A 25,119-nucleotide genomic window follows, 5' to 3' on the forward strand; every position below is an offset into this window, starting at 1 on the left:
TCGAATGTTGTTCCTGTCCCAGTCATGACCAGCTGTCGCCCGGTCTGCAGTCCCGGCAAGACACCGCGGGTAGGGACGTGGCACACCGAGGCACCTCGGCAGGCCGAGTGCAAACGGACTTAGCGCAGATGACTGACCGCGTGGGAGCCATTCCTCAAGGAATATAGAAGGTGCTATCCAAAAGTCGGCATAAGTTAGTTGCTGTACTCCCTTCCCTCGACTCGGCCGCTCTGTTGTCTTTGGGGTGTGCAGAATCGCGCTCTAAACGAAGCCGGGGGAGTCTCAGGGCGGGCTGTTGCCCCCGGAGCTTGCAACATGACGAGGCCAACACACCCCAGGCGATCCCCCTGTCTAACGTTCACTCTTTCCTCAGCACACGTGCGCCTGCCCGGGGAGACAGAAACCCTCTGCACGGCACACACAAAGCAGTTTTCAGCTGGAGTATGTCAGACCTTGCAGCAGGTAGTGGACCAGCAAACTGCTAGTCTCACCGTGGAGTACCTGCCATCAACCACTCGTTTGTTCCCCGAAGTGCTGACTTACCGCAGGAACACTCGTTTTTGGGTGCCCGGTCGAACATCATAACTCTTCTTCATTCTGTTGTGTTTTAGGGTTGATTGAGCGAGTACCGAAGTGGAATCCGGTGACGACCGTACGAAATCAATCCGAGGCGGCGGAGACAGGTTCTCAAGGGCCATCACTAAAGTTCTCTTCAGTGCTGGCGGAGTTTCGGAACCTTCTCCCAACAGCAACAGGGCCACAAAGAAAAGAACACCGTGAGCCTTGTTTACACCCAGAGCCAGTCAGGACGCGTCTCAAATAGCACAACAATTGTTCGTTGCTTCATCAGGTTGATTCACAAAATGTAACGTGCTGGCGGGGAAGCGAACACTGGCAGGGGCCGGCAACCGTGGGAAGTTGGCCAGTTGGGCCTATTTGACCTTTCTGTTGTGACGTGGGTACACGTACTAGGACGGCGATCGTCGCTCGTTCCGGGAAGACTCGCCGCGTTCCGCGCAGTAAAAGACAGAAGCACATCAGCACCTCGTGTTTCCGGCGTTTCTAAACACACACGTTCCAACGAGAGGATGGTACCCACTACCCGCGATCCCTGTAGCGTACTACCTGTGCTCTACCCTTGGGAATGCATTCTCCATATGATCAGCACGTGCCGCCACCAAGCGTTTCTGGCTTCATGGGTACTCCCAAATTGTTGTTCTTTCCGGGGAGGCTCAGTGGTTTACTCGACTGACCGAGGCTCTCACTAGCGAAGAGGAAGCGTAACACGACCTCCGACTATGGCGTGACTTGGGACTTCAAGCAGCTGACTAAGCTGGGAATGGATGAGCATGCATTGCTGAACGCAGCCAAAAACAGATGACAGTGTGTTGAGGGTTAGAAGTCTTTCAGCTTTGACCTCGAAGTTTCTTACGTACCCGGACCATTGACACTACCCTTGTTCATTCGGATTGAAGTTCTCCGTGCCCGCTCTTGGTCCTATGGTCTCCCTGCCTTGCTTGGGAGCGTCTCCACGACCTGGACGGAGCAGCTACGCTTTCTACCCGTACTTGACATTCAGTCTGTGATTTTTTGGGAAGTAAATCACGTCGCAGATTGCCACGGCTCACTGCATTTCCCTGAGCTTGAGGTCCTCGCCGCCTATTCGTGGCTAGATGGTGGTTGTTCACTTGCCGTGGCAGCTTCCCGAGGACTCTTACTGTTGTTCGTGAACGTGCCTGGTGCGAAACAAGTAGGGCCTTGATCCACAGCAGGTAGTTTTTGCCGTGGCCTTATTCACACCAGCGATCACGCACCGGTTCGGGATCTGACTCCCCGCGTTACCCTTTCAGCGAGGTGTGAAGGCACGAGTGGCGTGCGAGGCACTGGTATCGCAGTTCGTGTGAGTCTGGGATCAGAAGTCTCAGAGCTGGTCGGTCTCGGACCTCAGCTGTTTCGAGCCATGGCGACAAGCAGAAGTTTGAGAAAATGCCCGCCCTGTTCCTTCGCGGATTCCGATTCTGTTGACTCCTGCATCAGCCAATTCAGTCTGTGTCTGTGTTCAAGATCATTTCTACGACAGGTTTCTAGTGAGTGCCCACCTTCTCAGCCTTCCTTTGTTTCAGCAGTGTCGGAGAACGATCTTATTTGACTGTCGGGTTCTCGTTCGTGACGCGCTAAAGTGTCTGGTCGTTCCTTGTCGACGGAATCCTGCGCTAGTAACCATTCCGCCCGATGCTGTCTCGGCCGTGCACCACAGTCCGCGGCTTCCTCAGGTTCTCTAGCAACAGCTCCCTCAGGGGTCCCGACAAGGCCGCCTTTAAGGCTACATGATGGAACACAATGCAAGGGTGCACTTCGCCTGTAACTGAGAGCTCCACACCCCCGTGCAAAGACTCTTACGGGGAGAAGCGTACACTGCGATCTTCTTATACCCAGAAAAACACAAAGTGCCTCGTATCGATGGCGCTGGGGAGAACGCGACTTGTTTAATCTTGGGAGGCTGCTTTGGCGCAAAACTGTCCAGCTGTGCGGCTCTCCTGAAAAAACAGCCCACCGCTCCACCGTACCAGCACTCCGGCTGGCCATACCACGATGGCGTCACATCAGAGACTTTCTCAGGGTTTTGGGGCTGGTGACGTTTCTTCTGGCAACCGGGTACCGGTCTTCTCCTTTGAGCTTACTGAACAGGAAAGGTATGATGCCGCGCTGCTGGACGTTGCTGTCAAGTCAGCATGGGGAGCGCACCTGCCTCTTCTCACTGATTTTGCTGTCACTCACGCTGGCCGACGGTCTGGCCTTAGTGTGCAGACAGTCGACAAGTATTTAGCAAAGCGTGCTCGCGTCTTCGATGCTGTCGACGAGACTTTGGGGCGCTTGGCTGGGCTGGCCATAGGGACAGAGGCTGTAGGACTTCATGGGGCGCTGGTAGGGCATGGGGGGCAGGGCGCTGGTAACGCGTTGTTGGACGGCATGCCTAGAAAGGCTCTCAAGTGGTGCGTGGCCAAGCTCCGCTGGATGGCCGACGAACAGGAACCAAAGGGTGCGAGAGCTCTTGATGAACTTGTTGGCCTCAAGTGCGCACTCTTCGTCGAGGTCCTCGACGCCGTATTTCGCCGCGCACAGGTGACTAGCTAGAAGATTGGGTTTGTCAAGTCTTTTGCTGCACAAGTACACAGTTGAAACATGAGACCAACTTTCTGCCTTCGAGACGGGGTGTTGCGAGGCTATGGGGGAAGGAGAACTCGATACACAGAGCAGTCACACGCCTAGCCTAGCTGGCAGCTGGCCCTGCCCGGTATCGCGGTTCCCAAACTCCCGGCTTGCTGCCGTTTACCGGGGTGGACCACAACCATTATACACACGCCTGAGCACGCCCGCCGGCTCGACGTTCCTGTGTACCTCACTGCCCGTCCTTACAGACCTAACGAGCCAACCCGTATCCATCTGTGGGCTCCGTGTTCAGGTAAACCCCGGTGACAGCACACCTGCGTGCTTTGCGGAAGCGCTAGATATGGCTTCGCTCGCAGCCGCTGTCAATCCCTTCCTGGAAGACACGTGTGCTGCAAAGAGACGTGAGATTGAGACGGGTTTGCGGGCCATCTTCAAGGATGACAACGGGGAGCCTGAAGTATTGTCTCTTTTTTTGAAACTTGTAGCGGACTTTCCGGACTTCCGCTTGCCGTTCCGAACAGTTACTGCACCTGAGCCTCCGTGGTCGTCTCTGCATTCCACTGTCAGCGTCCCTGCTTTTGAACTGTCTTCGCACTACGTCAGTGCAAATAGTAGTGGGGGAGCCAGTGAGCCCAAAGAAGGTGAGGAGGTAGCACGCCGGGACGGGAGGCCTGAGCACCCCGAAGACAGCTCCAGAGAGGCGCCGTCGGCCACAGCAAGGGATACCCGCGCGGACAACGGGGTGGAGCCCAGCTCACCCGCGTTCTCCTATCCGGTCTGGGCAAGGGAACACGCCCATTTGCCAGCCGTGGAGGCGCGTGAGAGAGAAAAGAAGACCACTAGTCTTTCGACGAAAACTCTGAGCAGAAGCTGTCAACCGCCTCCTCGGAGGGGAGGAACGATAGCACGCCATCTCTCTGATTTACTTCAAGAGCCAGCAGTCGGTGGTCGGGACGTCTTTGTCCTGCAGTTGCTTTTCAGGTTCGCGAAACATCACTTGGTTCAGCGAAATGTTCGCAGGAAGCAGGTGGGCGCACTGAAGACTACGACCGTCGCGAGGAGCAGGCTACCCTCTTTCGACGGACATCGGAATACCCACAACTCCGCACGAGTTACCGAGACCGCTGTGGAGGTGTGCAAAGCAGGAGAACGCGGATCGATTCCAGCTGAGGCTGCCTATTCGAGAACCACCCCACCCTGTCTTTCCTCAGCGATGCCCCTCTCCCTCGCGGGGTTTGCCTCTCCCGTGGCATCTCGCCTGAATCGAGCAGGAACCGCAGGCACGGACGGCCGGGAGTTTCCAGAACGGCATATATTGGCGAGTTCACCGGCGCACTCGGTTTTAACAGCAGCGGACCAGGTCCCGCGAGCTGACCAAACAGAAACTAATGGGCACGGGGCTCCCACTGGCAAGAGACGGCGGTTTCAGTCCTCTGTCGCTCACAATGGGGCAACTGCAGAAACGGCTGTGGAGCCGGCTCTCCTCCCAGCTGCTACTATGGATACCGCCGGAATATTGCCAGCACCGAGCCAACCTGATGATTCGGAGGACTCCGTATCTCTTCCGACTGCATCTGCGGTTCCTTTGCTTGCCGGCTCCAAAGGAGAGACAGTCAATATAACTGACGCGACCGGGCGAGCAATATGTCATATCCTTCAAGGCGTCGTCATTCGCGCGTTGCTGGCCACCTGTACTTGTATAAGCGAAGAAAGCTCGTGTGTGAACCTTGTTTCTGTGGCTCTCGAGCTTGTTGTTGATCTCGTGATTTCTGCTTTGTCAGGTGGCTCAGACGGCAGAATGCCAGAGCAGCGTCACTCTCTCCAAGCGGATGGACAGGATTGTCGAGTCGCCCTCGGCAGAGCAATGGAAGCGTTTGAGGGCACAGCGGTTGACACAGTGGCGATACCGTTCATGTACGGTTTCTGTGTGCTTGCTCTCAATCCCTGGCAAAGGCGGCTGCAGGTCAAAGCTTGTACTGAGCTCTACCGACTAGTGAAGCACTTGGACCATTGCACCGCGGCCGACCCTGAACTCTCTTCGTCCTTACTACAGCTGTTCACTCCTTCTCCATCCTTTGAGTGCCATGCTACAATGCCAAGGAATAATGACACTAGGATTAACCTACCTACTACTCCTACACGCTCCACTGGTGAGAGTTGCTAGGTGCGATGAATGTGACGTTTCACGTGTCGCACAAATGAGATTCATTGGAAACATTCGCGATGGGAAGACCCGCTGCGGAAGCGATTTGTCTTGATGGCATGCCTTCTTCCGGTCATGTCTTTAACCCTTGTTTGGCTAGCTATGGAAGACGCGGGTCTTGCCGGACTTGGTAGGTTGTATCCATTCTTCGCACGACGTACCGGCGGGTGTCCCAGGTGTCCCCCTATTACACGGAAACTCATGCCACGGGAGAAAGGAGGGGGGTGAGTCAGACTCCTTCTGTGACAAAGCCCTCGGACCCTCTTGTAGAACTGAGTATTTCCCGTGAGGCGAATTGGACTAGTGTGCAGAAACCGACGAATCTGTGGGTGCGACACGTGTAAGCCGGAGCTTCAGAACCGCAGGCAACAAGAAGGCGGAAGCTAAAGCTCAAGAAACCGGGCCATGAGTACCCCTGTCGCGAGTGGAGCCGTGCCTCTCATAACCTATGCTGCTGACTGATGTCGCACAGCAGTGTCATCAAATCACGTACTCGGAGAGCTCACCTTCTCGTAAAAGTTTCTGCTCACTCATCTCGTGAATGGATGCACACTGATGTACTGGTCTCTTTTTGCGGAATGGTTGAGCAGCCGCTCACTTGGCTTTCTTTGAGCGCAACCGTTGACGGCCGAATGAGATGCCAGGCTTGTAAGACGCAAAACGGAGTGGCCACAAGGAGGGCTCACTGCGGTCTTTGTGGACGATGCATGTGCCGCTACACTACGGGTGCCTTGTATGACTCCTTAGGTAGTCAACAATATTACACAGCTGCTATGTCCGGCTGTTAGCACAGTTGGGGCTCATCTCCTAGCTCAGAGGTGGCCGTGAATTTCGTGTCCCAGTCCATGGAGACGGTTGCAGGCACGCCGCGCTGTCGGCGAAGCAGACGATCTTTTCCCTTCCCCTTCCATGGCCGCGGTATGCGTTTGCGAAGAGCTACTTCTCATTTCAAAGAAGTTCGGAGTCCCAGCAGCGGACAGGGAATAGCGACGCCTATATTCTTATGGATCCCAAGGGCCTCTCCGGTGTCCGGTGTGCTCAGGAGCCACGCAGGGCCTCAATCTCCTGGTTTCCTACATTCGAAAAAGCGTGGATGCAGTCGGGGACAGTGGTGTCAGGTCGTTGGTCTGAAGAAAATCGGTTGTGCGGTTGCACAAGGGTCATGTTACACACATGTGTGATCGAGCTGCTAAACGCACTGCTAAGCTGCGCGGCCAGCTCTCTGTACAATAGTGTGTGTGCGTGCGTCCGGTTCTATGTCTTTTAGGCTTTGCCCCTTGTTCTTCCACTTCGCGATACACCCAGGTAGTCGAGTCGATCCACCCCTACCCAAGAAGCACGTCGGCTGCTCTCCCCCTGGTGCTTGATACCAAAGCTTCTCAGAAAAGCGCTTTCCGGCGGTCAGACCGGAGAAGCTCTGAGCATGAGACCCAGACAGCGGTCTACTGCAGAACTGTGGAGTTTCCCGGTGCCTCCCACGCTATCCTTCTGTTTGATGAGCGATGCTCCACCACGCGGTATAAAGACATTCTTCATGTAAGTGGTCGGCAGGCCGACCGGGGGGCGGCCCATTCTGTAGGAAGCTGTGTGCCGGCCACTTCGGCGTTTTACGCACCCTTCATGTTGACCTATATCTGCGCAGTTCCCATCCTCCCAGCACCACGTGTGAAAGCCGTGGTCTTGTGTTCGTATCGACCTCGGCGTGAGCTACAACAGAAACATATAATTCTCGTCGAAGTTGCTTTTAGTGATGGAGTAACTTATGGCCGCGCAGCATGTCTTGCCAGTGCTATCCAGGTTAGGCGAATCTGCTCAGGAATGTTGTAGTCACAATTAGGTACAGGGATCTGTTTACTGGGGGGATGCCTGATGCTGAGGACGTTTTTTATGATTCTAAAGCCCTGCCAGAGGTGTGTACCCACATGTCTCGTCGGGGGAAGGGGGATCATGGTCGAGTGGTGATGGGCTGTGATGTTGTGCACAGATACAGACGCATCAGGCCGGGTGAGCGCGGGCAGATGCTCGGACAGATAAACACACAGGATTGTACCTTCGTACAAGGCGCATACCTGGCGTTCTTAAACGCTGGATTCGATGGTGCTTGGCCATCAGCGTGTTAGCTTAGAGCGATGGAGAGATATCAGTTGGTTCGGCTGGTAACAAAACCCCTCGAGTCACTTTACTTTTTTGGAGAGTCTCCTATCGACATCCGAAGTGTTATCATGTCTGGTCCAGCTCGGGTAACTACAGTATAGCCATTCGCGTGGATTCCGTCAAAAAGATCCTCTCCCAGCAAACATAAAGGCGTTCCACCGCCAGACTCCAGAATGCGTGTCTCATCGGGCCGCTCTTTCTTTCGAGAATTCTAGCTACAGCCCTCATGGCTTTCTTTGTTGCTTTTGTTCTTCGAAGGTTGTTCGAGGACGCTGGGCCTGTCCGCCTTCAGAGGTTCCGGAGTGCCAGCACTTGATCTCGCCGTGCAGCGGATCCGGTCCTCAGCACTGGCCTGCGCAGCCTGTGGTGGTTGACGCATCTGTTTTTACCTTCCTCTTCAGCGTCTCAAGTGTCCCGCCGGGGACGGCAACATCTCCGCCAGCTCCGCTCTGGGGTTACCGAGTGGTATGCATCGCTCAGCACTGGACGAGATGTCTTCATTTTCGTTCCGGGTTCCACAGAACAGAACGACAGCTTGAAGAGACCGCAGAACGAAGTGGGAAGCAAGAAGTGAACAACGGACGGTCTTCGCACGAGGGGAGGCCTGGTGCAGTGCAAGCACAAAGCTGTTCGGAGACAAATCTGTCGAGCACTGGGGTGCAAGAGGATGACCCGTCTCGGTTGCAAAGCCAAAACGGATCGGCAATCAGCGGCAGCAGGCTGTCCGCAAGGCCGAGGTGGCTTGAAGACTACAGCCCAAGGAATGCACTATCCGAGACACCATCACGACAGCAGGGTATCTCGACCTCAGGAACGGGGCCAACAACTGGAGACCGTTCCGAAGAGATCGAAACAAAAATCGACTCCTGCGCGCGCACGACACCAATCGACCGGGCGGGCCTGCAGAAGAACCCACAAGCAGAGCGGGCACTTCCGGTGTTAGCCGAGTTGTTGGTGGCAAGCAGCGCGGCACTGACTGCGTCGATAGGCTCGCTGCTACGCGGGCCTCCAGTGTCAATACACGAACAGCAACATGTGGAAGTGTTACATTCTTGTGTTTTTGCTGGGGGGTTCATGACGGAGGGAACCGCAGCAAACCCTGACGAGCACAAACCTGACTCGCTGTGTCCTCCTGGACCTGCGCACAACCCTTGTGACAGCGGCATCGCCGACGATCCCCTACTGTGTGAGGAGAGAGGAAACGCGTGCCCGAAGGAAGAACCTCGCAGGCTTCCTTCGTCGAACGGGAGTGAAACAGTGAAATACACAGAAGCGGTAGAACAGCAAGGTGGATCAAGCCTAGGGTGGAAGGACACACCTCTTGCCCCTGTTCTGCCTAGCAGAGGCCATCTCGACAACAAAGAGCACCAAATGTTCGCCGTGCCCCCTTTGCCTGGAGAGACCGTGGGCTCTCCTTCGGCAGCCCCGCGGAATGCTGCCCTTGCAGACGCTGTGCACCCGGAAGGTTTAACCTCCTCAGTCACAGGCCTGGACGTCTTCACAGAGAGTCGGACAGGTTCTTCCTCCACAGCAGAAGACCCGGCCCCCCAGCAGGAGCGATCTGAGAGTGAGCCTGCAACGACCTCGCCCGCAAGAAACGGGTGGATGCCAAGACCATGTTGCGAAGGAAGCTTCGCGGTAGTGAAAGACTCGCAAGGAGGACGAACCACGCCCAGAGAAGCAACTCGCAAACGCAGGATTTACAGGGGCGAGCACCTAAATACTTGGAAAGAAAATGTTTCAACTGAATCAAGAAGTGACGCTCCCGAAAGTGAGGCGGCAGCGGAGGCGGGAGGAAAAGCGGACTGTGCCAGAAATTCTCCTTACTTCTCTGCCACGAAGTCACCGCCACTTCACACTGGTTGTTGGACACAAGAAACTCCGGCGGCTGCCCCGGCACCTTCCTCTCCGGCTGCGGAGACACCTCAGAAATTCTTGACAGCATCGGCGCAGTTAGAAGCTTTACGGGAAGCTGGACCAGAGGCGGTTCTGGCTCAGCTCTGGAGAAATGAAGGACTAGGAGCCGTTCTTTGTCAGCTCCTTGACCGTGCTTCAATGCGCGTTTCGGTCCCGCACGTACACTCCTCTTCGGTTCGTCAGAATGGGTTGAACCGAGGAGGCACTTCTATTTCTGCACGCGGAGGTGGGGGGGCGTCCCGGTATACTGTTGCCGGTTCGGCAGCTGCGATGGAATGCATGGGTGGTGTGTTCCTGTCGCAGGCGGTCCGGGCGTACGCCTGTTGTATGATAAAGCATCTCTTTATGGAGGGACTCGCTTTTCTTGCATTAGAGCAGCTTTTGGGGCGATTTCCGGGTCTTTTCCGAGCCGAATTGGGCAGTAGTGAGGCAGGAAAAGGCGGCTCAGAGCAGCTGCATTGTATCGGCACTTTCCGAACAGGTGTCAGGTTTGTTAGCGGGATCAGCAGGGAAACAGAGACGACGAAGACGAAAGCGGACCTACAGACTGTAGAAGACGCGGTGGCGTGGTTGGTGGACTGGAAAGAAGCGGAGCCGTTGCTTTACCTCTGGTGTGCCACGAGGCTGTGGAGGCACTGGGTGATTTCAGAAAGACAGAAGTGTGCGTTTATGCTGGATTTGAGGCGTCGAGAAGAAGAACAGAAGGTCCACGAGACAAACGACCCTGGCTTAGCTACGGAAGATACATCGAGTTCACCTGCAGTGGAAGGAGTGCCAGAGAGAAGACCGAGTGCTGACACGGAGACATCTGAGCTGCAGGCCCTGAGTACCTATCAATTCTGGAGTGCTGTCATTCTATCTCGAGCAGCCATTCTGTTAAACCTTCGGCCTTACTGTAGAAGCCTTCAACGTCCGCCAGGGTCTTCAGTCTACACTGACGGCCGGCTCAGTTCGGATGAAGGTTGCCTTTCTTCTGAACCGCTTGCCCTGGTTCAGATGCACTCCTCTGAAGCGGCGAGCTCACCACTCCTCTCCATGGTGAGCACGGAAGAGCGTCGTCACTCAGACAAGCGAGGGCCCGCTGCGTTCCCGTTCTCACGAAACGTCTCCTTGTCAGAAGCCCCCTGGATGCAGTATGATATACGGTTGCTGACGCGGTCCTTAGCAGTGCTTGCAGCAGCTGACGCGGCTTCTTTACGTACGGCTGTCGAGCTCGGGCAGCTCCGACAAACCACGCGGAAGCGAGGACAACGTGAGAGGTCTGCAAGAGAAGGGAGGGGCAAATCGTTAGCAAGAAGCAGAGGATGGAAGGCCCATTTTGCCCTGTGGAAGACACTCCAAAAATGGCAGGTTTTACGCAGAATAAGGACACTTGAACTGGAAGAGGATGACGAGCATGAATGGCGAGACGACCGGGTCGTGTACGGCATTCTTCATGGGATCTCATCTTTTTTCTTCTTGAATCCCACTGCCCCACCCATCTCACAACCAACGTCAAGCTCAAATGCACGCACGCATTCAGCCACTCCCCTCGAAGCCACTTCTTTTCCTCACGCCAGTCCCAGCGACTCGCTGCTATCGGCAGAGGAATACGTCCCCAATGTGTCGGCGTCGCTGTCCTTGTGCCCGGGAAGGGGAGGGCACGTGGGTTTGGAACGGGTTTGCAGGCAGTCGGGCAGGTCTACTTCTAGAGACTCGCAAGGTTATAGCTTAGCTGTAGATGTCGCACATGCTGCAGCTGAAGCGGCGAGACTGTCTGCAGATGCCGCCGGGCCTTGGGGGAGGCGTGCTGCATTGGTAGCGGAATTCGGGGGGGGCCAGGAGATCAGCGGAATGTCTGTGGCCCTCAGCGAGAGACGGAGGCGGGCTCAGACACGGCTTCAGATGTTTGACATCATACACTCTCTACTGAGATGTGTATCCTTTCCTTTCACCAGAGTTCTTGCTCTCCGTGTCTTTCGCTCTATGGGAACTGAAGTTCCCACGCCTGGTCCTCCACCTGTCTTCAACGTTCTCACTTCTTCGGCAGCCGAACTCGCTTCTCAAGACAGCGCTTGTGGGACAGAACAGAACTCGTTGGAAGCACCCGGCACAGGTGGATCAGATCCAGTGGAAGCCAATCAAACAGTCTGCTCTCCAGCAGGGCCTCGAAGGGCTGGTCAGCCGTTTGCCATCTTTCGGCCACGGCGTTTCGCCTACCCGTCCGCGTTTCCCGGATTTGTCTTTTTCCGGAATTATGAGTTTGCGGAAGAAGAGGATGGAAAAACGGAGTTGTGCGGCGGTTCTGGTGCGTACGCCGAGGCGGCGAGATACTCAGCGGGAAGAGGGCGGAACCCCATCTATGTACCACCACGACTGGAGAAACACATGGAGCTGAGCTATTCAGAACTGATTCGCGGATGCGGACTCACACTAGAAAAACGAGTTAAACGCTCCTTCTATCGTACTGTCGCTTTGGTCGCTGCCTGCGCTACAACAGCGGGAGGTATGGAGAACGCTGCAGATGGTAAGGAAACACCGTTCATGTCACTTCAACGACGAGTGGTCGCTGCAGCAGCAGAAGGAAACTGGGGGCAGGAGGGATTGGGACTGAACGTCAAGCATCGAGAGGTGGGAGGCCCTAAGGGCAGATATCAGAGTAAGAGTCCTTACAAAAGGCCCGCCTCTCACGTTGGTTTCTCGCTGTCAGGTTGCGTGGCAGAAACCTTTCTTCGTGTTGTTCTCTATCTTACACCATTGCTCCAGTTGATCACCAAATCAAGCCGAATCTTGATACTCGCGCCTGGCGCGTCGTCTGCACAGTCGTATTGGGACAGCGGCGCTTCATTCCAACTTCTGCAGTTCCATGTTCTGACTGTGTTACGTGTACCCAGGTCAACTTCCCTTAACGTGTGAGCCTGGTGCTGCCACCCGATTAGCTGACACCGGACGACAGCCGTGGCAGGGTTCTGAGTCTCCGCACTGGCACGCGACAGAGGTGCCTTACGTCAAGGCCATTGCCCGTTCTGTGCTTGGAGCCGTGGCATGGAAGGAGGAAGACCAAGAAGCGTTAATTTCCGTCGGGCTCATAGACAGTGCGATGCATGCGCTTCTCTCGTCTCAGCCGAGCTCCTCTTTGACTGCGTCTCCTGCTAGACGCTTGCAGGGAGAACTGACAAACCACACGAGAAAAGAGGCCACCTACAGCTTGGACGGAAGAGACATGAGCCGATTGGATGAGTCTCAGCTGAACAGCGGCGCTGAGGTGGCAGGTGGAAGCCGTTCAGCAAGAGCTGAGGCACGAAAACCGTTTGTTGCAGAGTACACTGAGGTTCTCTTGGCGGCGTCCTTGTGCTTGAGGGCCGCTATGGGAGGCATGGGCGGTCAGGGCGTCCGGCTTGTTTGTCTACGTTATTGTGCTGATTTACTTCTTATTTCTCTCCGTGAATTGAGGCATCTGAGTTGTCAACAGGCAAACGGTGGTCTCCAGAAGGCACCCGCCAGCAAACATCCGACCGCACAAGCACGTGAACACGTGGGTAAGGAGGGCGAACTCGAAAGCATTGCAGGAGAGCGTCAGCATTTGCACCAGGAACACGAAGGTTGCTCCTTTCCGCCTGAAAGGCTTGCGTCCCTGGAGAGCGTGGATTCTCAGGTGCCGTCAGAAGCAGCACGAGAATGGGAATCTCAGGCACAACTGCTCTTGGCGCTGCTGCACTTGCTAGTTTGCCGTGTCTTCTCATGGCGCGTCACGCACCTTCCGTGTTCTGCGGCAGTTAGTATGAGCAGTTCTGCTGTCCTCAGTCGCTCTGTGTCTAGCCAAGGGCGCTGTGAGGCAGAAGGTCATGGCAGTATTTTGAAGGAGCAGGGCTGTGATGCCCCGCGCTCACCTTGGACGCTCTCGCCGCCGCCAGTGCAAAGCAGCGTCGCTTCGCCAGTCCATAACCCCTCGTCTCCGTCTTTTCAACGGCTCTGCTCGACCGGTAGCCAAGATATAGCAACTCTTGAGCTGTACGAGGCCCAGCGCTTTGTGCTGCACTACCCCGCCATACCCGCGAGCCTGCGGCTGTGTTTGGTAGTAGGCTCGCATCGCCTGAAACGTCAGGCACTGAGTATGCTGCGAGTACTTCTTCCACGGATGTCTCCACACCGGGCACGGCGGTACTTTAGAGCCGCTTTTTTGCCTTCTTCCAGTCCTTCGTGTGACGGACTTATGGGGCCTGAGAGCGAAGAGGATGAAGAATGTAGCGCAGGCAGAAACAGCATTTTCAATTCCGGCTCTGCTGCGCTGATGCCAGAACGAGTTCACACAGAGCGAGACACGGCAGCAAAGCTTCAGGATGGTTGTCCGATTTCAGCTGGAGAGACAATTGCGGTGTGTTCTTCACAAGTTGCACTTCACGGCACGAGTAATCCTCGGCACTCCCACCTTGACATACCTACATCAACGTCTTCAGATCTGACGAGGGATGGTGGTAGCTTTGTCGCTACGGCACACAATGTCCTCCCCCGCCAGGATGCTATAGGAGTCCGCGCCGCCTTGAGGAAGGATAGTAGTCCTCCTGCGGCGAGTGGAGACTCAGATTTGAGGCTGGATCGCAAAGACAGTCGCCATTCGTGTCCAGCAAATGCCCTCCCCTCCTTCCCAGCTGCGGAGGGGCGGCCGCTTCTTTTCATGGAGGGGATGAGAAACTGCTCAGAGAACGGAAGACCTTCACAAGTTCGTGGACAGAAGCTCTCGGCGGGGCACGGCATTTATCACCCTTCTTTGTCTAGGACCCTGTCTCCGCCCTCGGCCGCGCCGTTTAGAGATTTTTCGAATTCGCACAGCAACTGGGAGAGTGAGGTCAGCATTAACGCATTGACCTGGTCTTACGAATCCAGTCTTTCTCTTTCAGAGATACGCGCTGGGAATGTTGATGACGAGGACGCAGCGTACACGATGGTCTCTCTTCTTCTCGCTTCCGCGGGTAGCGATCTGGCTGTCTGTCCCCTGACTGCTCTCCTGTATTCAGGAGGTCTGAGCGACTCTTCCGCAGAAACGTGCGCTTCGGTGGCGGCGCCCCCAAAGCAACAGAAGGCTAGCGAGCGAAAAGGCAGAAATCAAAGCCACAGGAAGTCAGCAGGAGAGCCGCAGGAGTCTCCTGTTCAAAGATGTCCCTCCACAGATGGTGAGGAGAGCAGGGGTGCAGGAAAACTCCAGGGGTATAACGAAGCAGGCAGCCAAAGTGAAAGAGACACCGTGAGCACACCTGAGCACGAGGACAGAAGGGACAGCGGGACAAACAAGTTGCGAAACTGCAAATACCTTTACGTCACTTCTCTTCTTGTGCCCCTTACTGATACACGCGGGGGCTTGGCGCAGCTTGTACAGCACCTCCGGTGGGCGAAGGCACATCAACAGGCACTTTCAGTCCATGCTAATGAAGACCTGGCACAACTAGCGCGAGCAAGCCCCTCACACAACGGTTTGAAATGCCGGTCGTCACCTTCAGCGGGGGCTTTCTCCGAGCCAGAAGCATCGGGCGGTTTTCTTTCTTTCCAGGATCCGGCTGCGGGGAGTACTATCAAAGAAGGCAGAAGACCGCGCCACGACGACTGGCGTCGTATTTGTTCTCAAGCGTCGACGGAGAAGCGTACAACGGAAGGAGCGTTCTGGAGAGAAGAAGAGGGAAGCTATTTGCCCTCAAGAACAGAAGCAGACAGCGCAGAAATGCTTGCGAGTACAGCCATGCAGGTCGTGTATCTGATTCGAGCTTTACTCCGCAGCCCTTTGTGGGCGAGGGCCGTCCGTAGAAGCATTGCTGAGGCAGTCGGGACCGCGTCTCGTCTTGTTGAAAGCGAAAGCAGCGTTGTTTTTGACCGGGGCGATCAAATCATCGACAGCCGTGCATCTTTCACAGAGCAGTCGTTGTGCGACAACCGCAGCGCGGTGGCCGCCGCATCGGATGTACAGCCGGGGCGTGCGAGTCACGCGCCACGGTCTTGTCCAGCAACAGGCACTGAACGGGGAGCTGACCAAGAGGCGGACAGGGCAGTTACTCACAGCAGTACAATGCTAGACCAGAATGAGAGACGGCCGAAAGAAGAACAGGCGTGTGTTTGTATACACTCGGAGCAGCACCAAGAACGAGTCTCTGGGTGGGTCGCACTGGTGTCGAGGGCTCTTGGTGCGCTTGCTGTTTTGGGTGGAGACACTTGTGAGTTCCTGCGGGTTGGAAGCCTCCTGACGCAGAAAGCAAACATAGTTGGACAGTGTTCCGGTACGAACCTTTGGGCTAGTTCTGTCGGTGTGGAAGGCCGGACAAGGGAGCCCTATCTTGGTGCATCTGAACGATCTTCATCCGCTTCCCTGACTGCACATCCTCTCGCTGTTGTTGTTCACCAGGCCCCGGATGAGGCTGGAGTGTTAGCGCTTGTAAGACGGAACATAGCTGCCAGTTTGGATTGTAGTGGAGACGAGGGCCGATCTCCTCCCTCATCTGTCTCGAACTCGCTAGGTGGCTCCGCACACGGCTCTGACACGACAGGGGCAGGACAAACAGCCCACCACGCCGTCTTCCTTGAGAGGATCGACCCGTCTGCGTGGTGGCCGGCAGGAGACACTTCTTCTTTTTCTCACTTCGTTGAATGTCTCCTTGGTGAGGAAATAGGGGAGCGGGAGAAGGAAGAGATGGCGGGCGCAGCTGGAAGAGGGGGGGAGGAAACTTTAGGGCGGTCGGAGATTCTCTGTCAGGTGGCCGGCAATGAAGCCAGCCCTTCTCAGCTATCTATTGTCGACACCATTTTGGACCTGGCGCGAGCCGCGGTGACATCTTTGAGGCTCGAAGAAGGAGTTGAAGAAGCCCAGGTGAAGCGTGCAGCGAGACCGCTGGCCGATGCACATTTGATTTCTACTTTTTCTCCTTTCTTCTGTTCCCTTTGTCCCTCTGCTTCCCCGAGAACCCTACTCCCTAGTTCCCAGGCAGCTGCGTTGCTTTTGCGACAGCTCCGCACGCTGACCGTCTCAGCGATTTGTGAGCTTCTTAGGAGCCCTAAGGTTGTCGAGCTCTTCTTCCAGAAACGCCTGCTTGTGAGTCTCCTGGATACTGGATGCCTGCGCCCAACTTCCGCCGCCGACGGTTCGTCTCACAGCGACTCAGGCGGATACCTGCTCTCCAAAGGAGGAGCGGGTGTCGGGAAGGGCGGTACATTGGAGACATTACAAAGGAGGGCACTGAGATTGAGACAGATGGTCAGAGACATTCTGCAGGGAACTGTAGGAGTCGAGAACCGGTTTCTTTTAAACGCATCGCAACCGCTCACACTTGGAGGAAATCCATTTCGACTCTTGCCTGTGAGGCTACCGACGGTGTGGGAGGTCAAGGCTCCGACGGGAGAAACCAGGGATAACGACGATGGAGAAGATGTATGGCAGCCACGTCAGCTCAACGCGGAGGACGGAGGGTTCACCTTTGTGAGAAATGACTGGAAACAGCTTTGCAGAGAAGTACCTCACAAGCTTGGTTGGTCTTCGCGCGGAGCTACGAAGCTTGAGAAATGTGATGGATGTTCATGGGTTGCGCGAGCGCGGAAAACTGCAGGAGTGGGCACGCACGGTGAGAACAGTCAGAAAAGCCGAGTGGACCCTCCACGATCCCGGATTTGTCTTTGCTTCACAAAGATTTCCGAGGAAGCCAGGCAGCTTAAGGTTTGCTGATGTAGCCTTTTTCGGTTTCTCGTATGTGATCAATAGGCCTTTATTCCGATGTTTTCTGTCTCTTCGCTGCGGGTGTAAATGCGGGCGAAACGTGGCTGCTGTTGTTCAAGCTGGGAATTAAAGCTGACGAGACATCTTGTTGTGCTCCCACAGCCGTGCTGGTAGCTTTTGATGGGCGTTCCGCCCGCAGACTAGAAGAAACAGCTGACGCGTGTACCTTTGGACTCGGCAGTAGGTAGACCACTCACTAAGCGTACCCGAGAGGACAGCCAGGCAGCTTGACAAGCAGGCTCTGAGATCTTCCCAAGCTGAGTGTCTACCAAGGGTTGTACAACCAAAACGGTGTTCTTGCGGTGTTGTCCAGTCGGGATTTCCGCAGTTTCTCAGGGTTTGCACGGATAAAGTGTCAATGCATAGGTAGTGGCCTCGTCATCGTGGTTAGTCAGATAGTTCTGCCTTAAGAAACAGTGAGCCCGGCTATTTTTACCTGCGCTATCCGGCCTCGGCACTGGCGAGTACCAGGGACACAGGTAAGATACACAAAGGAAGCAGACGCTCATCGCCAGGGGCAAGCAATGCAGGGAGGTGAGCATGACAACAAGCTGCATTGACAGAACGCAGCCCCTGTGTACGTCATAAACCGGGTCTTACCACGGTCTATTCCTGAAGCGGTAGAAGAAAAAAGAGCTTGTCTGGGGCAAAATGCTTTTGGAGATTCTACGTCTGTTCGTTGTTTTGAGCTCAGACGCGTACCCCGGTGCGCTCGTACCGACATTGCTCGCGCACACCGAGGAGCCAGCATTGTCGTCAGGAAATACAGGCGTTCCCGACACAGGTGGGAGTGCAAGAGGGACGACGAGGCCGCATCGGGAAGCTGTGCCTGGTCTTGCCGCCTTGAGAGGAACCCCTGCGCTGCCGAGTGGAAGACAGGATAGTGGGGGCGAAGAAGGTGAACAACAAAGCAGAGGACATGGTACACATTTGGGAACGGAAGAACAAGGGGGGCGACACAGTACAGGAGACACTTTGGGGGGCGGCATCGTCGGGCCGTGGGCCGAAGATTCAGTTGATATCAGTTTTCACGATGACGATAGCACGGAAGCTGGAGCGCACCCCAAGCTTCCCAAAACTGAAACAGAGCAAGGAAGTGAGACGAAAAAGGACACCCGTGATGCGACTGTGTCTGTCACGTCTCATGGATGTCTAAATCAGGGCTGCGTAGCAATCGCACAGGCAAACCGAGTAATACCGAGCTCACTTCCTGCGTATTACTTCGAGGTCTCGCTTCTCTCGTTTTCTGTTCTACATCCTTGCTGTGCGCCACAACAAAACCTGTCTCTATTCGGCACTCCGTATTATCCCTGTTGTCATTTGCTTGACCGTCTTCTGCCAGCTGACACAGAAAGTCAAAGCCAAGATACCCGCTCGTTTGCGAACAGGTCTTCTCGGTGCGCAGGTGTTGCTATAGGTCTGTTGCGGGAGGGTGTTCAGTCAAGGGGAGATGCGGGCTGCTATGGCAGCTACGCGTACTGCTCTTGCGGCCTACTTCTTCACTCAGCGACGCATGTACGTGAGCCCATCGGCTACACTGCGCCCTTTGGTCTGGGAGATACAGTGGGCCTCCGACTGGATATCAAACGGTCTTTGATATCGCTGACAAAGAACGGGCGCACTTTGGAAGTGCATCCACTACCGGCGTCACTCAAATCCCTTGACGGGACAGACTTTGTGGAGGATCGCCCGAGAGAGTCTATCTCGGCGTGTGAGCGAGAGCGACCGACAAACGGGAAAGGTGGCGGTGAGCTGCATGAGACACCCGAATGGAAGGATAGTGCCCAGTTGGGCGGATCCTTTCACGGCACTGAGTTCTCTCGTCTTTCTTCTCGGCCTGATCTGTCTGGCCCCCCTTGCTCGGGCACAGGTTTCCACGCTCGGTCCAGCGCCCCTAGCCAGCATGAAGCCAGCACCGCTCTCTTGCGTGGAGAGCGTGTGGAGTGGAGCGTCACTTCGTCTTGGGTGAGCCCTGTTTGGAGTGGAGCAAGTCGGGGTCCGTGTGGAGCACGTCCCGCCAGTTTTGTCTCCTCAGCATGTCTGTTGGCCGACCAAGCATCTTTTGTCACTCCCGGCGCGTCGCAGGATCGAGCTCTGCAGGATGCTACAACTAGTCGTGCCTGCGTTACGCGTGAGTCAGAAGTCAACAATGTAGCTTTCCGCAAGGTTCGTGGCCGTTTCCGGCCGGCTGTTTGGGCCTTCGGATGCTGTCAGGCACATGTCGAAGCAAACTTTGGGGAGTTGCCATTCGTGTACGCTTTCGAAGACTCACTGGATTCAGAGGATATCTCCCAGCTTCCTGAAGGGTCCTTGTCAATATCTCGGGCTTCGCTGACGTCTGGTACCTTGCTTCATCAGAGGCAAGGGCATTTGAGTAGACTGCAGCGGGAGACTGGCGCAGAGTTCTTGTTATCAGACGCAGCAGGTTCGGCTGGCCGTCATTCGGAAGGACGAGAAGGCGACAATGCGGGCGCAGACAGCGCGGGGGCAAGTGTGTCGACACGCGGCACTTCTAAAGGTACGAGGAGTGTGTCCAGCGCGCAAGAGCACGAACCAGAAGGGGGAGCGGCTCTTTCCAGTCTGGGGGCCGGAGAAACCCCTCATTCGAGTCCGCAGGCAAGGTCGGCGGATCGGATCAGCCGGCACGGCTCTAGTGTCGGGCCTCCCTTGGGTGCTGACCCAAGCGCGTATTCGCCGGCTTCGTCCACTCGACCAGCGCCGGTAGTCCACCTGAAAGAAGAAGATCTTCAGCGCCGAAGTTTAGCAGAAGAACTGCACGAGGTTATGGGTGGGAGCATGTTTCCTTTAAGTTTGTGCATCCGGTCGTTGGAGAGAACGGGAGACGACATACAGGCTGCTGCTGAGTGGCTTCTGGAAAACGGAATAGAAGAATTAGATCGCTTGCAAGAACAGTTTCTTCAAGAGGCAGAGGCTGAGGAACTCCGTAGACAACTACGTCAAAATGAGGCCAGTGAAGGAAATGTCAGCGGAGAGAGAGGCGTGCCGGCTGCTGGTACAACAGGACGGCCCGTGGAATTCCCGGGAGTAAGCACAGAGACCTCCGCGTTTCCGGGAATGCCAGAAGCGATGACGAATGAAGCTTCGCACGCAATCGCACCTTCGGAGCTAACAGGACAAGAAAGCAGTACAGGCGCTGTCTCACATGAAAGGGCCCTTGATCCTGCGGAAGGGGTGCAGAGACGCCATGTAATTTTCCAGGGAGACGGCGTGAGATCGGAGGAAAGTCAAAGAATTCTGAAGGACAGCGAGCAGGCGACAGAGATGAAGGAAGCAAAAGAAGACAAACTCTACATGAAAAGGCGGAAACAAAATTTCCTAGGCTCCCATGCAAGGGTGGTGGCTTGCCTAAGAGATCTGGCGAAACAAACGGAGAGACAGCCAATCGACTACCTTCAAGCCCTTTCCCATATTTGTGCGTCCGCTTCCTCTCTCACTGCGCGTACTCCACAAGAAGTGGCATTCCTGTCTTCTCAACACTCACTGCCCTTGTTGCCGTTCTCTTCTCTGGCTTCGTTCGTTCTTCCTGCTAGCTTTGCCCTGGTGCCAGAGGGTCTCGAAGAAGAAGCGTCGCGGGCAATAACGGCAGACTCTTTCTGGTTTGATGATCTGCTGACAAAAGCCTTCGGCTCTCGGGAAGACGGCCGGACTTCGCTTACGTTTACACAAGCGTCCGTCGGTGTCGGTATCTCCACGGTCGCTAGTGGAAGCAGTGTATCATCCCTTGCCACTGAGGCGGATGAAGCTCTTGCTGAATCCTGTGCAGGGGGTTTCCGAGGCTTGCTCTGTTTACGCAGCAGCCACAGCAGCACGGGGGGAAGACCTGGTGTGCGAGTTTGGGGAGGAAGAGATCCCAGAGCCAGTCTATCTCTAAAAGAGAGACGTCCTTTGAGAGCAGGCCTGGTCGTTGTTCCCATCTTACCTGAGGAGGTGCAGATCGGAGGCCTGGTCCAGATACATCCTGAAGCAGGGAGTGTAATGCATGAGACCGCTTTGCTAACATCCGCGGACCGCGATAGAGAGCGCCACCATGGGCGGGGAACTGACAGGGAACAGCCAAAGCCTGCGGTACCAGAAAGGGAAGAGGAGAAAGACTGGAGTTCTTTCTGTGTTCCGAGGTCCTTCTCGGACTTCAGCCATCTACCTCCGATCCAAGAGGCCTTGACTGCGGACAGTTTGCAGCCCTTGGCAGGGCGTTGTGGATTCGTCTGGGAGATCGAGTGGCTAGACGCGGAAGAGACAAGCTTGGAGTGTCGTTCCCTCCCCAGGGAGCTTGCGAACCACTCCCAAGACGGGACTATGGTTAAGAACGGAGTTTCGTCCACTGAACCTTTATTGTCTGCTTCAGCTGTCCACTCTCGTTCGCGATCCACTATAAGGCAGTCCAGCCCTCGGCCTCTCGTCGAGGCGCGGCAGTGGCGCGAGCTTCGCCAGGCAGGACACAGTGAAGGCAACCGATCCCCTCCGGACTCTGCCGGTCTCGTGACAGTAGTGCTTGAAGTGTGGAACCGTGAGCTTCTCGGGAACGACCAGCGGCAACTAGTGCGCGTGCCCCTGTCTGTATGCTGTCGGCCTGCTCTGTCTGCCAAGCTGGCTTGGGCAGACGAGGTGAAGGAACTGCTCAAGCCATCACACCAAGAGATGCTGGCCTGCAGGGGGACAGCATGTTGGGCTGCAGACTTCTTTCTCAAGTTATTAGATCACCTGCGTCAAACAGAAAGAGCGCTTTCGATCTTGCAGGTGAGAGTTCTAAGCGTCATTTCATTCCGGTGGTGCTGATGTTGCCCGGCCCACTCTTTCCTTGCGAAATACTAGAAAGTAGGGAAGCTCGCAAACGTCACTTACCGTTGTCTCCATCGGTTGCTGGGGAGATTGTTCGACTCATTCAGAAATAGTCAAAGAACGACTTGCGGACTGAGAAATCAGCAAAAGGTGGGTTGTGTGAGAACGGAGAGGAGTCGTCAGCTGTTGCCGCGTGGGTGCAAAGGTTCGGTGTCTCTCTGGTTGCAACAGTTTTTCTGTTTTTTCACTTCACATATAGACGCCCAAAGCGATGCGAAGATTTTGGCCTCCATTTCTTCCTATGAACTTTCCGCACCCGTCTCCGCTATCTGCCACAATCCGTAGGATGTAGACGGCGCTATGGGCACGTGTGCTTGCAAGGACACGCCAACGCATTGTATCAAATAAGGTTACCAGGCCTATTTTGTTTCTGCTGCGTTTCTCTCTTTCCAGATGCGCCACACAGTGCTACGAGTGCTTCAAAGTGCGCATCTCCAGCAAGTTTCTCTGGAAGACCTGCATTCGCTTGACAGATTTTTGGCACTCGTGAAGTTGTCCTTTGCCGAACTAGGCCCCCCGCTTTCTGTCGCAGCAGGTGCAGTGTCGACGGTTTCCCTTCTAGGGGCCGCTCTCGAGCTCTGGCGAGATGCGCGAAATCCTTTCGGACTTCCTTCTGCTGCAGCGCTTTTCTTGGAGGACGCTGTGCAGAAACGGGAAGCGACAGGGACTTCTCAAAGTCCCGATACTCTGATGGAAAGCTTCGCGGAAGGAGGTGGAAGTTGCAAGAGATGCGCTGCTGACGTTGGGCATGATGCCATAGTGAAACAGAAATTGGAGACGGAGGCTCCCAGCTTACTTCACGATCACGCAGGGCAGACCAAGAAGCCGAAAATCACCAAGCTGCCTCCTCCGGCTCATTCACCTTCAGGCTCCTCATTTTCATCACTTCCCTCAAGTCTGGCCTTCCTGGCTTCGTTTAGTGACCCCTCATCAGCCGCCGGGTCTCTGCTTCCCGCTGAGATGCCTGCATTTCTTGCTTCTGTCTGCGCAGCAACAGCTTCGCCGGCATTGTGCCATTTGACCCCTGACGACGGCCAGCACCTGCTGCGTCTCTTGCAAGTCCTAGCACGCTTTGTCTTGTCTGACCCTACTCGGACTGTGCTTTCTTCGGTAGCAGAAGAGGCGAAGTGCCATCTGTCTGAGGCTCTATCTTTGCGGCTTCCGGTGGAGGTCGTCGAGTCACCCCATCCCCTAGGCGGAGCTAGAAGCGCCCAGACAGCGGCAGCAACCGGAGACGCCATTCTGCTGTGCCACTCAGTAGCATTCGGCTGGGGTTGTAGACGCATGCTGGCAATTTTCGATCCTCGCTGTGACCTGGGAGAAGCTGAAGCGCAATGCTGTCTTTCGATCTACCTAGACGAACAAATGGACGTTGAACTGTTTTCATCAAGAAATGCGGAAGCTACTGCTGGCAGCAGGCGACCGGGTAAAGGACTGTTTCTAAAAGCTGACTGGACGCTAGAGAGAGTAAAAGCTATCACAGTATCAAGGGCTCCTGTCCCTTGTATATTTGTGTTTTTACTCGTCTACCAAGAGCACCACAATGTCTCCACATGCGCCCACCATTTAAGTCTACTTGATTAGACGTAACAGTATGTTGTATGCCCAGTCACCTTGCACAAGTTTAGCCTTGCGTAGTGCTGTACAGGTAAACACTTATCACTTTCGGTGATGTCGGGGTTTTGTGTATGTCGCCTGTTTCGGAGAGCTCAGGCATGTAAACAGCTGCAGGGGAGGCCATGCCACTACGCTGCTATCCAGTAGACGATGTGGAGATTCCCCTGATGCCTCTTACAAAGCACACCGTAGTTGCTCCGGACTCCCCGAGCTCGTCATGTCGGCGTTGGAACTGAGATGCTTCCATGACCTCCGGAGCAGGGCTTCAATAGAGCAAGGCCCGAACAGAGACGGGAGAAAGGCAGGGATGTGGACTGCAGCTAGTGCACACCAGATCGGTACAGACACCGGAATGGCAATCGCTTCTACAGAGTGGCGGTGTACCTCTGCCACAGCTCTTACTAGATAACGCACGGATGAAATAGTCATAAAGGCGGTGACTTTCTACGTCTCAGTTTGCGTCAGAAACACGTGCCCGCGAGAGTGTCCGAACGGAAGCTTGAGCAACTGGACGAATGCCCTTGTCAGGTTTTTGAGTTCTCGCATTCAAGCACTTTACTTGTCGATCCTAACTTCTCAGATTCATTCATTGTAGCAGCGATCCTTGTGTGCGCTCTGTTACACGCGTCCGTGTGGTTGCCGCTAATTGCTGCGTGAGTTCCCCTCCAAACGCGTTATTGTATGTTTCTAGGACCTCGCTCCTTGGCTCGTCGCCTTCTGATCTTCGACACATCTCGAGTGTGGGTTCGCTTCAGCGCGAGCGCCTCGGCTTCGTCATTACCAGCAGGACTTGAGAAGGTGTGGGGTTACAGGATTCTGTTTATTCCTTTCCTTCAGTCTCTCTCGGATGAGCATGCGCTTCGAGGGCAGAACCCACAGTTAGCTGCGGAACTGTGCCTTCTGACTGCCATGGCAGTGTCTTCGCCTGATGAGCAAGCAGGTAGCAGCCTGATTTATGCCTGCACGCACAAGCGTACCGCCAATGACTGCGAAGACAGGCAGCTTGCATCTCAAATTGGTAGAGTGGTACCTTGACTGGCCCTGGATTGTTTGTCGGTGTAGTCTTGCTTCTCATTGCGCACGAGCCAGTCGTCAGCAGTGTTGGGTCATCTCTGTCAACATGCTGAGCATCATTCCATACGGCGAAGCGCAGACGCACTCTCTTGACGCCGACCGACTATAAGAGACGTGTACCGCGTTCCTCCTGCCGGCAGACCCAGCTGTGTCAGTTCCGAGTAGCTACTTTCTTGCGTCCCTGAAGCTCACCTTTACAATCTTCACATGATACCTGGTTCTTCGGTTCAGGGACTAACTCAAGCATGTGCAACTGGAACAAAACTGTTTCTTCAAGTACCTGTTCTCAGCGCGTTCCCCGGGAGAGGGCCTCTCCTTCCAGGATGCTCGACGTGCGCGGCCGAGTAGAGTAGAGCGTACTATGTAGCTCTCGACAGCTGGTGTTGACAACAGA

At 55.3% G+C, this 25,119-nt stretch overlaps 1 protein-coding gene across 1 annotated transcript in view; it reads left to right on the top strand.

Moving 5' to 3' along the window:
* Nucleotides 1–2,592: 2,592 nt before the first annotated feature.
* Nucleotides 2,593–25,119, top strand: part of CSUI_003498 (uba ts-n domain-containing protein) — a gene marked incomplete at its 5' end in the record, with an annotated part of 36,808 nt that continues 14,281 nt past the window's right edge. Inside the window, 9 exons of the mRNA XM_068063696.1 lie at nt 2,593–3,123; nt 3,464–5,321; nt 6,642–6,910; nt 7,359–7,378; nt 8,050–12,083; nt 12,319–17,022; nt 17,869–21,932; nt 22,428–23,501; nt 24,489–24,591. Coding sequence (XP_067924329.1) covers nt 2,593–3,123; nt 3,464–5,321; nt 6,642–6,910; nt 7,359–7,378; nt 8,050–12,083; nt 12,319–17,022; nt 17,869–21,932; nt 22,428–23,501; nt 24,489–24,591 — 16,657 coding nt within the window. The remainder of the gene's footprint in view (nt 3,124–3,463; nt 5,322–6,641; nt 6,911–7,358; nt 7,379–8,049; nt 12,084–12,318; nt 17,023–17,868; nt 21,933–22,427; nt 23,502–24,488; nt 24,592–25,119) is intronic.

Source organism: Cystoisospora suis (genome assembly GCF_002600585.1).
Source record: "Cystoisospora suis strain Wien I chromosome Unknown contig_1570, whole genome shotgun sequence".
In the NCBI taxonomy this organism is placed as follows: domain Eukaryota; phylum Apicomplexa; class Conoidasida; order Eucoccidiorida; family Sarcocystidae; genus Cystoisospora; species Cystoisospora suis.